We start from the raw sequence: 14,779 nt of genomic DNA, 5'->3' as shown, positions 1-14,779 counted from the left end.
TTACTATCCTTTACCGTGTGATAGATGAAATCTCAGCACGTGAGCATTATTATAGAGATTACGATGTCCAATACGTCCTGAGTGGACCGTGCGGTTCCAAACTGGATCGTGCTCCTTCGTTATGAAAGACCACAACTGGTCTGGTCACAAGGGGGCGAAACACCTGAAAATTATACAGCTGAAAAAAATACAGCATACTTATACCCGCATGCAGAGCATGTAGGGTATATTCTTATTCTGTGGTTTCTTCTCCTCTTGCTCCTCCTTCTCCATTAAACACATCATTCTGACAAGGCTAGCGCTAAAACGACAAAGGCCCTGGTGCCCATATGTGGTACACTTATGAGCCCCACCCCGTAGAAGTGCCTTTTGCCCATCTTGGCCCCCAGAAGTCGAAGGTCACGGGCCCCAGGAGCCCAAATATGAAAATACAAGGCACGCTGTTTCTCATCAAATGAAGCAGCGTCATTTGGCCCCAGATATACAAGGCTAGGGCCCCAGGGGCCCCAAATGTTAAAACAAAGGGCCGGCCTGTTCTCAGCAAATAAAGTAGCTACAGGGTTCAGATTTGGTACACAGATAGGTCTTTAGTATTGTATTGTCTTATGTATATATGACCCCCATATGTCACATAATATGGGCCCCAGCTTGAGTTTACTGATAGCACTGTGAATAAGAGAAACTGACAACAGCAACCTATGTAGAGTAAGAAAGACGACTCCCCTGGGAGGGGACCCCGGGGTCGGATGACTTAACGAACATAAACTTCTTGCCAGCACAGAACTACACCCACCTACCGAGTTTGAGTCCCGTACAACCTACGGCGGCCTCAGACAAATCTACAAACTTACAGACAGATCTACAGAGGATATATTTGTATTATTATAAAGATATGTACATATATGAGCCCCATATTTCACTAGTTACACATTATTTTCGCCCAATTGGGTGATTTTTTAGAATTTCTTTATTTTAAGTGGTACGAGAGTGCAACCTACATTAAAATAAGCTTGTGAATTGGACTTTCAATTTTTCCACATTTTCACCCAATTGGGCGACTTTTTACATTGTTTTTAATTTGAAGTGCTACGAGGGTGCAACCTATATTACATTAAAGCTTGTGACTTGGACTTTCACTTTTTACACATTTTCTGCCCAATTGGACGACTTTTTACAATTTCTTTATTTTAAGTCCTCAGCAAATAAGGACTATAAGTTTGTCTACACCGAATTTGCGGGTATAGCCGTATTTGTGTACAAATATAAGGGCCTCTAGTTTCGATTGTGACTATAAACCAGGATTGACAAGCCGCTTTAAAATAATTGTATTTCACTGCTTCTAGTCGGTAGTTTAAGAACGACCACTTGCATATATCATGACTTTCTTTTCAAACTAATACTTCTTCTTCTGGAAAATTAGTCGCGTCGCTTAAACCGCGGGACGCCGTACAAAGCTGTCAACTTCAACGTCCGCCGTGCGTTTGTATCACAGATACAATTCGGCTGATCTCACACGCATTTCAATGGACAATCTCAGCTCGGAGGAACTCATAATTCACGGACGTCTCTGATATCAAATACTCTTGAAGCGTCATGTCACATAACAGTATAATATTTCAGAGACGTCTCATAAATCACATACTCATTATAGTTTCAAACCCCAGTCGCAAACGATATTAGTAATTTTGGTGAACGTGCCAGCGCAGTGGGAATAATTTTGTGAGTAGGCTTTATCAGGGTTGTAGCTAGCTTAAGTTGAGTGCCTGCTAATTTTACTATCCAATTCATGAATTAGAGCGTACTCTTGGGATTTTTTTACCTCAAAGCATTTGATTTTGGCCATTGCAAACTAAATGTGTTCTGGGACCATTTGTCAGAATCAGCTCAGACAGATATAATTTTTGCACAGGTAGATATTTGCTAAACATAGGAAAGCTTATTATAATTCACTCAGCTTCGTTCCGATGTGCTAGATCGAGTGCCCAGCTGTCAACAAAGCTCGACGTATGTGATATCACAGACCCCCGTATGTGAAATCACTGACCCGTCTTTGAAATCAGAGACGTCCGTGAATTACGAGTGCCCCGAACTGATCTGTCGTATGAACCACACGTGTGAAAGAAGTTACGGGTGGACAAACACTTGGGTTCTAATTGGACCAGCCTTAAGCAAAATGCTCAAGGCATACAAGTTTAAAAGCTTATATAAGTATGCTATCATGTATGAAGAGAAAACTAGAAAAAAAAATAAAAGAACGAAAAAGAGCAAGGAAAAGAAAGGCTGCTCCTAACAAATCAATAGAAAAAAAAAGCGCAGCGATTTATAGTGCGCTACGCACAGGCACAACGCGTAGACGTTGATCCACAAGCATCAGCACACTTTACAGATTGTCGCTGACCACTACGGCCCCATATCATTCCATAAACCATTTTGAAATGGTTTAAGTTAAAACAACTAATCAGGGATTTTGCTGCTACAAGAGCACACACCCTAGACATTCCACAAATAACCTTCGCAACCAGGATCAGCTCCCCGAGTTTCGTACGGGTTACAACGAGACAATTAGCAGTGAGTTCCTTGTCCAGGGGAATTTCAAGCTAACTCAATTCTTCACGAGAGCATACTAGACACCGCCAGGGTTCGAACCCGCAACTTCTCGCACCATAGTCCAACGCCTTGTCGATTGAGCTAACTTGACAGCTACAATTTTGGCCTTAGCCCCTGGGTCGGGAAATAAGAAATCTGGAATTCGTATTCCGTGCCCCAGATACAAAGGCTATGATTTCTAACAAAAAAAAACCCGGATTATGGATTAGATTTTCCCTCGTATGTTCAATATGCTTGAATGTTGTAAACCGGACATTTTTTTGGCATTTTCTACATTGTTCGCACGTTCATTTCGTACGTGCAAAATCTTCAATACTGAATAAATACGCGACCTCGCTTTGTTACATGGGAGTGACTTTGAATAAATAGACTGGCGTACGTACGATCACGGCGTTTGCAATTCGCATCCTCTTTATTTTGTTAAATTTTTCTACCAACAAGTAAGACGCATTATTTACCTATGTTAAAGCTATTGACTGATTTAATATATTATAGGCGCTACGGAAGATGTAACTACGGAAGAAACTGATACTACCTCCGTAGGCATGTCTACATTTACCATGCCTACCACTGGTGAAGAATTTACCACCAGCAAAATGTCGACTGAACAGATCACTATAGATACTACAAGTGAACCCACATTAGAGCAAACGTCAGCTTCTACATTTATTAGCGACACCACTTCAGAGGACCCAACGTCTAGCATGTTTGAAAAGAGTGTAGATCCCACTGATGCACGCAACACACCTTCGGAAGATGGAATATCGACTAAACGTGGCCCTACTAACACCATAACCAATGAGCCTTCTACATTCCAAAGCAAAACCACCAAAGAGGCAAACTCGGTAATTAAGTGTACTGTCATGTATTTCGCGTTTCCAAATTGAATAAATAAATTGAACTTTTGATCATAAGATCTGCACCCAGCAAATATTAAATTACAACCCTGGGTTAAAGAATACAATGAGACCATCTGAGATGTATAAATATGTAGCTACCCTACAACCAACCAAACATTACCTCTAACACCAGAACCTGTGAAAACGAAGTATTGTTTTAATGCAAGATAATGAGATCTGACTAAATTCATAAAAACCAATGAAGTAAATGACCAAGATTACGATTATTCAAAAATAATGCATACAAACGCAGATGAGCAATGAATAGCTGTAATCAAATTGTAATGGACGTCAATCAGCAAAGTCATTTGCTGTATTTAGAATGGCTTTAGTTATTTTCATTGCGTTATTGCGTTAATCTATTATAGCAATGAAAAACCCAAACGTTGCCAAATAAACGTTGATAACGCGAAGATGATAATATTCATCCACATCCAATATACAACCGCAATATAACGGATGTAAGAAAAAATGCACCAAAGCGCAATAACAAAAAAAATATTGTCGACTTTTTGTTGACTTTCCAGACACCTCTGCAGGACGTGGTCGTGGAGGAGTTCTTTAACGAATGGGAAATGTCGAATTCAGAATATCCTCACCTTCGCGGGAATATGACGCGAGTGGAAAGCAGATACGTAGGTAAGAATTCTTTAGTACTTTTCTTATAGTATGTAAACATTGTATTTGTTTTTCAGAAAGTCATCACCGAGAAATAGACAAGCGTTACATTAACATTATTTGTTATTACAGACACAGAAATATTTGCAGCCGATGAACTGGAATCAACTTCCTGGAATATTCATCTTACCAATGATAACAGAATGTATGACTTTGTCATAGTATTCCACGAGGATAGCTTCGTAAAAGGTGCAGGTATGTACCTTAATCTTTTGTGGTTTGCATGTAATGCATATGGTTTTGAAACCTTTTTTTTAACTTGTCGTCTGCAGTCGACACCCGCGTGAAAAGAGCTAACTATGTTTGGAACTTTAAGCTACAGGCGATTCCACATACTTTGGATATTTGAGAAAAGGTTAAAGAGAATTGTGAATACTCTCAATCATCTGGGAATCGTAAAATGAGAGAATAAATTCAATATAATCAACCAGATTATCCCAACATACCTTGAAGCAACGTTGGTTGTTTGTTAGAATATTCTGATTGACTAGATTGAATTTATTCTCTCGTTAAAGAGAATTATAATCCAATATTAATTTTGAATATAAAGCTCAATTCCTAGAGAAAAGCTAGAATTTACATGACCTCTATTAAACATAAACTGTTTGGTACTAACACAGTCTTGAAGGGTGCCCCGATCGGCAGCCTCACCTCCCCCACACACTTTTTCAAAATTAAAATTTTGACATCAGAAGAAAGCTAATATTTTTTTTCTCATATTCCGGTGAAATTGTAAGCCTAATATATATTCCATTTAGATGTTATGAACGAAAAAGTGATGGCCTCACCCCTCATCCGTTTTTACTTATAATATCAAAACGGCCAGTGCATTTGACCTTAAAACTTGAGAATTGGATTGTTCAGGGACATGCCGCGAAGTGATGGTAAAGTCTGACCACCTACTTTTAAGCAATGCAAAAGATAAAGTAAAATTGCATCTATTAAATTATCGACACTCTTTTATATTGCTTACTCATTCACTGCCAGGATATGACTTGGTGACATCGGTGCTAAAGTTGGATTTCCAACCCATGACTAATGTCAGCGGTGTTGAAGGCAAGTTTGTAATAGGAAGCCGGCTTCTCTCTATTACCATATTCAATGGACGCAAACAAGTGGTATCCTACACGACGGGAAAACCTTTCAATATGACATTTAATCTTCTAACGGTATGTAGATAAGAGTGATATTTTGGAAACAATAGACGATATACCTTTCTCTATTCAAAAGCGTCTGTTCAAATAAATAAATAAAATGAAATAAAATAAAATATATTGAGGCTTATCTTATTATTTTGCACACACCATGTTACTACTCCAAATTCTTTTACATTTCTAGTCCGGGTACAGTAATATTATGTTTCTCGGTCTCCTACATATACAATAGTATGCATGGTGCAAATCAGTTACCTCGTCATCTTCTCAAATTCCTGCGAGTTTCAAACCTGATAACATCACTTTCTGCAATACAATTTTTGACTCATCCATCTTCTAATAATATGTCCGTAACTTTGACCTCGCAAGAAAGGAAAGTCTGACAACATAAACTGTATAATTATTTTTCTTTTCTCAATTTAGAAAGTAACGAAAGGAGCACGATATCCTTCGTGTCGGTTTCTCACATCAGACAGGTATGTATGTTAACGTTGATGGTTGTTATTAATAAGAATGGCCTACACAAAACCATGAGCAAACGCCAAACAAATGAATCCTCTCAACCTTTTTTTGTTAAGTTAAATTATATATCATGATAAACGTCAGAATCTTCAGACTCTTCATACCCACATTTATTTTTATTGTCACAGAGAATGGTCTTCAAAAGGATGTGATGTTAGTGACGCAAACGACAGTCACGTGACTTGCACCTGTGATCACATGACTAGTTTTGCAGTGTTGATGCAGCTTACTGAGGTAATGTTTTCGTTATCCCGTCTGAAGTGTAAATTATAGTGACGTCATCTTATCAGATTTGGAAATTATAATTATTACCTCAATAGGTTTAACAAATTCACTTTATTTTGCCCATAATCTTTTATCTCTAGTTCGAGATTCCGATTGCTCACCAAAAGGCATTGTCTTACATCACATACATCTCCGTTTCCTTTTCCGTTCTGTGTCTGGCTGCTACGATTGCTTTGTTCATAGTTTGCAAGTATGTTTTGCAAAGCAATTAATAAATACAATGTAAATATAAACGACACTAATTGTAAGTGGTTTTGTATACATATAGTCAGGAAAGCACTTAAAATATTGAGTGGTTTAATTTTTCTAGATAATTGTTATCATACCATGCAGCATCTTCAATTTTAATGTATCAATTCATAACAATTAACAAAACCATGCAACATAAAATAAGGATTGAAATAGTCATTATGGTTTCATGCGATTCTGACTTTGACCACACTCTACATTATGATCTAAATGATGTCAGAGCCACCTCTAATCTATGTTAAAGTTAACGCATTTTTTTCCTGATCTTGTGCGTCCATAGATTATACAAAAATACTCGTATAGTAATACACATCAACCTAGCTGTATCTATGCTGATTGCTCAACTTGTGTTTGTCACTGGTGTCGACGCAAAAGCAAAGGTAACTATAGATCACAAATAATATTTAGGCGGAATGAAGGTTAGGAACAAGTTTATAAGATGGCTCTCAACCATTATCCGAAATAGTGAACATACTATTATGGAGTTAATAAGCCGCTCAAGTGACAATAACACCTGCACAAAATGTTACTCAAATGCTTCAATTAATTAAGCATTTATTCAAATATGTTACAATAGTTACAGAAACTACATGTATACTAATAGTCACGGTGTTCATACTATGAAACGCATGACAATAAATTTGTCAAAGGGTAAACAATTAATCGCATGGGCATATCTTGTTGCATAAAGTGTAAGCAATATTAAGGGGAATTTGGATTTCTATTGATACGATTTTAGGTTGCCTGTATTGCCGTGACCGTGATGCTTCATTACCTGTGGTTGGTGGTGTTCATGTGGATGTTGATGGAAGGTGTACATCTTTTCTTGAAAGTCAACCCGAGTATCAATTGGAGCATAAAACTGCCGATATGTATGCCTATTGCATGGGGTAAGATATGTTATGCCACTTGATAGTTCAGTTATGAGTAATTCGTGATGAAAAATGAAATAGCCACGACACGATACATCTGTAACATAGGCATAGTTTAGAGAAGCCAATGAGAAATCTATTATTTACCATGTCAAAATAGAGCAAGACATTATTTTTGGCACACATTTTGAGGGCACCTATACACTATTTTGCCATAAAACGCTTCGCAAAAGCGACCAAGTATGTGGCATTCGACACAGTATGTGGCATTAGACACTTGGAAGGTTTTAAGAACTAAGATCACCAAAGTTGACCATTTGTAGGGACGGGGCAAAGATTTGCTGGAGATGATACGGTTTTCGAAGTAAGTGATCGGGGTGGATAAGCTATTTTTGGCATACCATTAGGTTTTTGTTATTAATTCCGGGGTACACATAATTATTGCAATGTTCAATAGAATGAGGTAGGTTTTGTTAACACCGTCACTTTTCCACTACTCATCTCCTTTTTGCCCAGGTATACCATCAATCATTGCATTTACGACCTTAGGAGCTGGGATTTCAAACTATGGCGAAAACGGAATGTAAGTAGTAAATATGATTGGTTAGGTAACTTTTCTACTACCACCGTCATTAACTCTACTTATTTTACTGATATTTTAATTATAATAATTGTCAGCACACTATCACACTATCAGTATAATTATATTTCTATATATTACTATATAATATTACCATATAGATGCTGGCTGCCGTTAACAAATGGACTGATTTATGCATTTGCTGGGCCGGTAATATTAATCACAATGGTAAGTTATTGAGTAAAACAAATTTTTTAAAGTGTAAAGTAATAATACTATTAGTGAAAGTTAGAGTAAAAAAACAAACAAAAACAAAACAAAAACAAAAACAACAACAACAACAACAAACATGGAAACATTCGCTATGAACGTTACTATATAAAAATTAAACTTATACTTGCGTATTGCATAGATGTTTCTAATAATATTTTATCATTCCTTTCTTTTTTAAAACAAGGTAAACGTGATATTGCTAGTCATCATTCTTCACAAGTTTTTGGGCCTAAAAACTAACCAAGATAAATCAGAAAAGGAGCGTATAAAGTAAGTACATACCGATGTGTTGATTCATCCGATTCATAACACAGATGCGCATTGTACGTGCTCTGGGGTGTGTGGGTGTGTTTATGGAACTTGTAGATTTTTTACAGGGATATCAAAGGCAGGACAATATATTTTATTGATCCGCATGGAAAAGGAACTTTACAATTTGTTTAGAACATGAAATACACATTAATTTTGTTTTGGCAAAGGCGTTTAATCATATGAGGAAAACATGTAGGCCTGCATGGGTGAAAGTGTAGTGGTATGTGCGGCGGGTGTTTACTTCTTACTACGACAAATAGATAATAATATAATATTATATATATTATTACCTATTTGTTATGGTTGTGTTTAAACATAAATATATATATATTTTTCGATACCTTTTGTGAACAAATGGACTCATGTGACACGATCAATGATAGTTAAGATGCGGGCCTATTAAATTGTTGGGTGTTGACGTGGATCAGATATCTGGTGTTTTCTATTATGTTTTGTCATTCTGTATCTATTCAGGGCTGGTGTGCGGGCAATGTTGATACTCACTCCTCTGTTGGGTGTGACGTGGATCTTTGGAGTGCTGCAATTAGATCAGATATCTGGCATTGTGTTTTCATACTTCTTTGATATTGCGAATGGACTTCAGGTAGGGCAACCGCGATAAAATATAACTCCGAAATTAATTTCATACACAACTTATGTCACTTGTATTATTATGTTTTAGGGACATGCTGAGATCCGTCACAAACAAACCACTTTTTCCAGTGGCGTGCGCAAAGGGGGGGAGGTTTATATTGCCCGCAACTTTTGTTGGTCATTACGGGATTCGGGGGAAAACGTTAAAAACGTCAACATTTGCTCCTAATCAGACTCCATTGGGGGAACTGAACAACCTGCCACCCCCCCCAACTTTCAATGTGCTGCGCACGCCACTGACTTTTTCCCCACACATTTGTCTTGTTTTGACTGTTTACACTGTACTAAATAACCCTTTAATAATTTTGATTCGGGGGTCAAGTGTTTTAAATAGTTATTTTACCCTAAAAGTCAGGATTATCTTTAAAAACACCCACAAACAGAAAATTAGGAAATCGTTTAAATCTAAATATAAAATCATACGTAAAGGTGCAATTTGGGCGCAATTTGAATATTATGGTATTGTATGGTATGCATGGTTATCGTTAGTACTAGTATTATTACTAAAATAATAATGAATGCATCATATTTGACTTTTTGCTTACAGGGGGTGTTCATTTTTATCACACAGTGCCTACAGGAAGACGATGTGAGTATTAATTAATTAATTAATTACAATTACAATTAATATTGAATTTAAGCAATGTCACATTAATAAATCAATAAAAATAAAGGTTCAGATTCTGCGAAATTCAGAAAGACAAGTACTGATTATTTGTATTAAATCAAACAAGTAGAGTGATGTTGGTAAGTAATGCTTTTGGAGAGTAAATCTAATTTGAAATTAATCAGTGCATTATCGTGATCCTATTTTTGATATTGAGATCATGAATATTGTTTTTTTATTAGATGTTTGTAAATTAGCTGATTCATTTCAAATTTGTTTTTGCATGATTGTGTTATTGTTTTATTTGCAGGTGAAAGTTTTCTTGAAGCAGAAAACGGCCCGTGGACGTGTGGACAACACTAACACTACAGGGGTATCAGGGTGACTCAATCCAAGAGCCACACTGCACAAAGCGGTATACATATTGCCCGAGACAAGAAATTGCGCGTATTACCACTCCATATGGTTCAATAAGCCTTTTTGAAATACGGCGGGCACAAAAAGTAGAGGGCGTACTTTGATTTAGGTAATCTTTGTTCAGCTGAGAAGCATACAAAAGATTACCCAAACCAAAGTACGCACTGTCTTTTTGTGGCCGTCATACTTCAAAAAGGCTTATTGAGATATTGTGAAGATATACAAAAGAATACCATTATAACTATTCGACTAAAACTATCAAAATAAATACCAACATAATCATTTAATGTCACTATGACGTCATAAAGCAAGTACATCCTTGCAAATTCGGTAAATCATAGCTAATAAATATTCTTGGCCTTAAAAATCGCACCAACATGTGATAGTTACCGAATTTCCGTCTCATAAAAATTATTAATCTTTTTTAATCCAAGTTTGATCTCAATATCTCTGGTTAAATAAGTCCCAGCTAATAATATCACCATGGTACTTTCTCAGCAGTCACGATATCAGAAATACGTAGTGGGCGGACTTGTTCCGAGGGTGGACAGTCCCATATATATTTTTGGCCTTCAAAATTGAACATACATTCAAGTTTGAACTCAATATCCCCGTACCCTTGAAGTTTGATTGTCCCCAACTTTCGGGCAAGGTGATGAGCGTAATGGATGGTCCTTAGAGATTAACTCAAGTAATTCGTGTATTTAAGATTAAGATGCACCAGGAGCAATCCTATAAAGGTAGGATTAATACTTGGTAAGACAAATGTTTTCTTTCATGTAAGACTAAAAATGGAAGGAAGTATAATTATTTTCTTATAGGTGAAAAGGGCAATAGTGATCATTTGGTGTTAGTATTATTTGAAACTAACAGCCGCAATAACATTATGTTGATGTACATTTTAGGCCAGATGTATTATACTTGTTTGGTGATAAGATAAGTGTCAACTGTAGATATTTTGTTAAAAGTAAATAAAGACAGACAGACAGACTGAGAGACAGGAAAGACCAAAAAAAAAAAAAAAACTGAAATAGTGTAATAAAATTATATAAATTGTCTCTTACGGTATATGTACATATAATAATTATTGTCATGTTGACAAAAGTGTAAATATAACTGTCACAGTGAAATGGATTCAACATACTGTTAGGGCGCAACCAGGATTTGTCCTCCAGAGGAGCTGGCTTTCATCAAGAGCAAACTGAATTTTAAGCAATATTTTTGTCACAATTTAAGTTATTCCGCTAAAAGCCTCCCGGTTGTGGTTTAAAAAGGGAAAGAAAATTATTAGTCCCTTTCCGGTGAAAGGGCAATAGTGACCATTTGTGGAAGTACTATTTGAAACTAATAACCGGCTAAATGTTATATGTTGCTGTAAAAATAATTAGTGTACATATATATTATACTTATTTGGTGATAAAAAACAGGTGTTAATTGTATATAGATGCTTGTTTGAAATGGAAAGAAAGAAATAAGAAATGAAGGCAAATGGAGTTCACCACCAAATAATGTAACAAAGGCATATAAACTGTGTTTTATTATTTGGTAGATGTATTATTATAATGTTGATAAAAATGTAAATATAACTGGCACAGTGAAACGATTTTAGGATACTACCAGGTACGCAACCAGGATTTATATTCTAGAGGATATGTCTTTCCTCAAGAGAAAACTTAATCTTAAACAATATTATTTGTCACAATTTAGAGTATTCCGCTGAAAGCCTCCAATTTGTGGTTTATAAAAAATTGCAATGGACAAACTTTAACACATTTAAGGCGAGTAGGATGAAATGAGCCATATTGTTTCAGTTTAACCATTTAACTTAAAACTTAATGTACTATCAATACATTGATCTCATAGGAAATGAGTCAAGGAAGTCTATACTTTCCACAAGTCTTGCGGTTCCCGAGAAAAAGCCAATAATAAGTATGTATCAAAACATTCATTTTTTTGGCGTTTTTCAAATCTGCAGAAAATTCATGCAACGAAGCGGAAACAAAACCCCGTATATCAACGTTTGGGATATATTTTTATAGAACCTTTGCCATATCTCTTGTGTGACAGTTTTATATTTGAGTACAAACATCACTAGGTCATGTTTCTTTCCAATCCGCCTTACAGTAAACGATGCTGAGTATACAATTATCAACATTAAAAAAATGGCAACTAGGGTAGACCCTTTTTGTAAGGTGATGTAAGTGCAAACGACTATATGAATTTAGATGTAATTTTTAACAATATTGACATTTGTATAATATATTTTGTAACATGTGTTTCAATGTATAGGGTTATACAATCCACTAGGGACAACTAAGGAAGTTTTGAAAAAAAAAATCGAGCAATTTATGGGGAAAAAAATTGGTTTTATTGGCAATGTACTCATCATAATTATTTAGAATGTAAAATGTTCATGTAGCTTTTCCTGATACTGCTGAGATTTTTGTCGATGTTTCTTTTCATTGCATCTTTTGTACATTTTTTTAAACCTAATTCTGGTTTCAAACTGTCGTCTCGCTTGCCGCTTTGCCGCTCTGGTGACGCATTTACGTCATACGCAATCAGCTTAGCAAGCCAGCAATGACCAGCGCAAAACCAAAAATTACATTAGTAGTTAAATTTCAAGTCAACTCGTGAGCACTAACTTATGAGATATTTTGCCAATAATTAATGTCAGTGTCATAACGCCGTCTGCTTTTACCAAAATAATCTGTATCCATAGCAATCATTGTTTAGTACTAGTTTGTACTTATTTATTTTATCTTACGCACTGTTAGGGTGAAGCATTTGGGTCACCTTCTGAATTTTATTTCTCTCATATACTTATATACATTATAAACAAAATAATTAATTGATTACATAATTTAGATTTTTTAAATGCTTTGCTAATATATTTTACATATAAATTCTACACTTTTCATACCCCTCTATGTAAAGATGGAAGCATTAAGAAGTAAGGTCATGGTAAAAATATAAAATAATGAAAGACTTAAATATTGAGCTTAGTGTAAATTTTTCCAATACAATAAGCTTCACAAAGTTAAAGTAGGACAATTTACTGAGTCTTTACAGTGAAAGTACAGTATGGCGTTGAATGCAGAGAAGTGAGAATGGAGAAGTTTGATGAGTTGAAAAAAGCTTCCATTACCAAACTTTGAAAGATACTATGACTTGGCTGTAAAGCAATCCAACAGAAAACAAGTAAAGTAATCAAAAATGCCTTGATTGATGTTTTGGTTGATGAAGAGGTTTTGAGGAAATCCTTTTGGACAAGAAAAAGAGGTCCAAACTGAAATTGGTGGGGACGCAGTAAATAAAATACAGTTAAAAACATGCAACTTACATCTATATACATGTAGCATGAATTGCGTTTTATCAGCACTGTTGTGTAACTAGATAATCAATAAAATCAAATTATTTGTAACATTTTACGACTGAATTGTACAATGCTTGCTTTGACATCATTAAAATTAAATTATTTGTAACATTCTACGACTTAATTGTAAAATGCTTGCTTTGACCTCATTAAAATAAAATATAATAAAAAATGTTTGTGTGCCGTGTGTTTGAAATGAAATATTTGTGTGCCGTGTGTTTGAAATGAAATATTTTCCCTCTGTAAGTGATAGCAGTAATACATGTATATATTACAGAAAGCATAACTCAAACGGCAAAATCAATATATTTATCTACCTTCGGTTTGATCTGGGCATCGCTTAGTAGGCTAGTTGAACCAGCTGCTAAGGTTTCATACACAGGTACTTGTTTGGTTCAATAATTTTGACCAAATGAGAACATCGATGGTGCTATTTATTATATTTATTATATGCAGCTATAAGAAGCGCACACCCTACACATACAACAATTTACCATCGCAGCTAGGATCAAAAGGACATTCAATATTTAATATAAGGTGGCTATAGCTTGTATTCTGAATGCAATATGTCTGATGTGCTCCCAGGTCCCAGACACGCCCACTGTGATAAGGTTACTTACTCCCGCCTCAAAGAAGAATAAAGAGAAAATATTTTCACATGTACTTTTTATAATAGTTCTTTATCTCAAAGGCTCTAGGTATCCAATGTGTTTCTTTAATTTTTTTCTCTCATTTCTCCACTATCTCTTATATTTTCTTAAGTACAAAATTAAAACTTTGACACACCCAGCCTCGGACTTCACGAAGGTTCACCGATTTATCCACAGTGGACATACAACTGTGGTATGTGGTCATTTTAAACTCATTTTGAGATAAAAAGATACAGTTAAAGGTTAAACTATTGCAAACGCTTATTTCCCAGGAAAACAACAGACAGTAGGGCTGACCATGGCCATCACAGTAACAGGAGTAGGTGTACTTCACCTTTAAGGCAGGGATAGCCTTGAAAATATGGGCTAACTTTTCCATGGGTCATCTAATAATTTGCCATGAATCAGTTTGACTACAGCTGGTATCTAGTGGTCAGTTTATACTCCCACATATGTTGTTTCTTTGCTGCGGGTTTAATAAAATATATAAACTTTTAGATATATTTTATTTCCACTAACATTTTAGTTATACCTTTTTTCCTTACCTTGAGATAAATAACAATAATAATAAAAAAACATTACGACGATTTCAGTTCAGTTCAGTTTACGAAATAGCATGCGATTTTAATTTAATTCATATTAAA

General features: G+C 35.6%; 1 protein-coding gene and 1 long non-coding RNA gene across 2 annotated transcripts; both read left to right on the top strand.

Annotated features, from left to right (window-relative positions):
• Nucleotides 1–3,433: 3,433 nt before the first annotated feature.
• Nucleotides 3,434–4,347, top strand: LOC140162326 (uncharacterized). The gene is made up of 3 exons (XR_011860235.1): nt 3,434–3,452; nt 4,034–4,145; nt 4,257–4,347. It is a non-coding gene; the product is annotated as an uncharacterized lncRNA (long non-coding RNA).
• Nucleotides 4,348–7,141: 2,794 nt separating this feature from the next.
• LOC140162007 (adhesion G-protein coupled receptor D1-like) lies at nt 7,142–10,077 on the top strand. The gene is made up of 6 exons (XM_072185298.1): nt 7,142–7,284; nt 7,783–7,849; nt 8,008–8,074; nt 8,304–8,389; nt 8,906–9,035; nt 10,003–10,077. Exons 1-6 carry the CDS (start codon nt 7,158–7,160, stop codon nt 10,075–10,077), a joined length of 552 nt encoding a protein of 183 aa, XP_072041399.1. The 5' UTR covers nt 7,142–7,157.
• Nucleotides 10,078–14,779: the final 4,702 nt, after the last annotated feature.

This window comes from Amphiura filiformis, chromosome 10 (assembly GCF_039555335.1).
Source record: "Amphiura filiformis chromosome 10, Afil_fr2py, whole genome shotgun sequence".
NCBI classification, from domain to species: Eukaryota; Metazoa; Echinodermata; class Ophiuroidea; order Amphilepidida; family Amphiuridae; genus Amphiura; species Amphiura filiformis.
The sequence above is the reverse complement of the archived record's forward strand: the minus strand, read 5'-3'. Positions and strand labels throughout refer to the sequence as shown.

Excerpts from the sequence above, each read along its gene's own strand:
- LOC140162007 (XM_072185298.1), top strand. The coding sequence starts at position 7,158 with ATGCTTCATTACCTGTGGTTGGTGGTGTTCATGTGGATGTTGATGGAA. Across the intron at positions 7,850-8,007 it reads AACTATGGCGAAAACGGAAT|ATGCTGGCTGCCGTTAACAA; the intron begins GTAAGTAGTAAA and ends ATTACCATATAG. Across the intron at positions 8,075-8,303 it reads CGGTAATATTAATCACAATG|GTAAACGTGATATTGCTAGT; the intron begins GTAAGTTATTGA and ends TTTTAAAACAAG.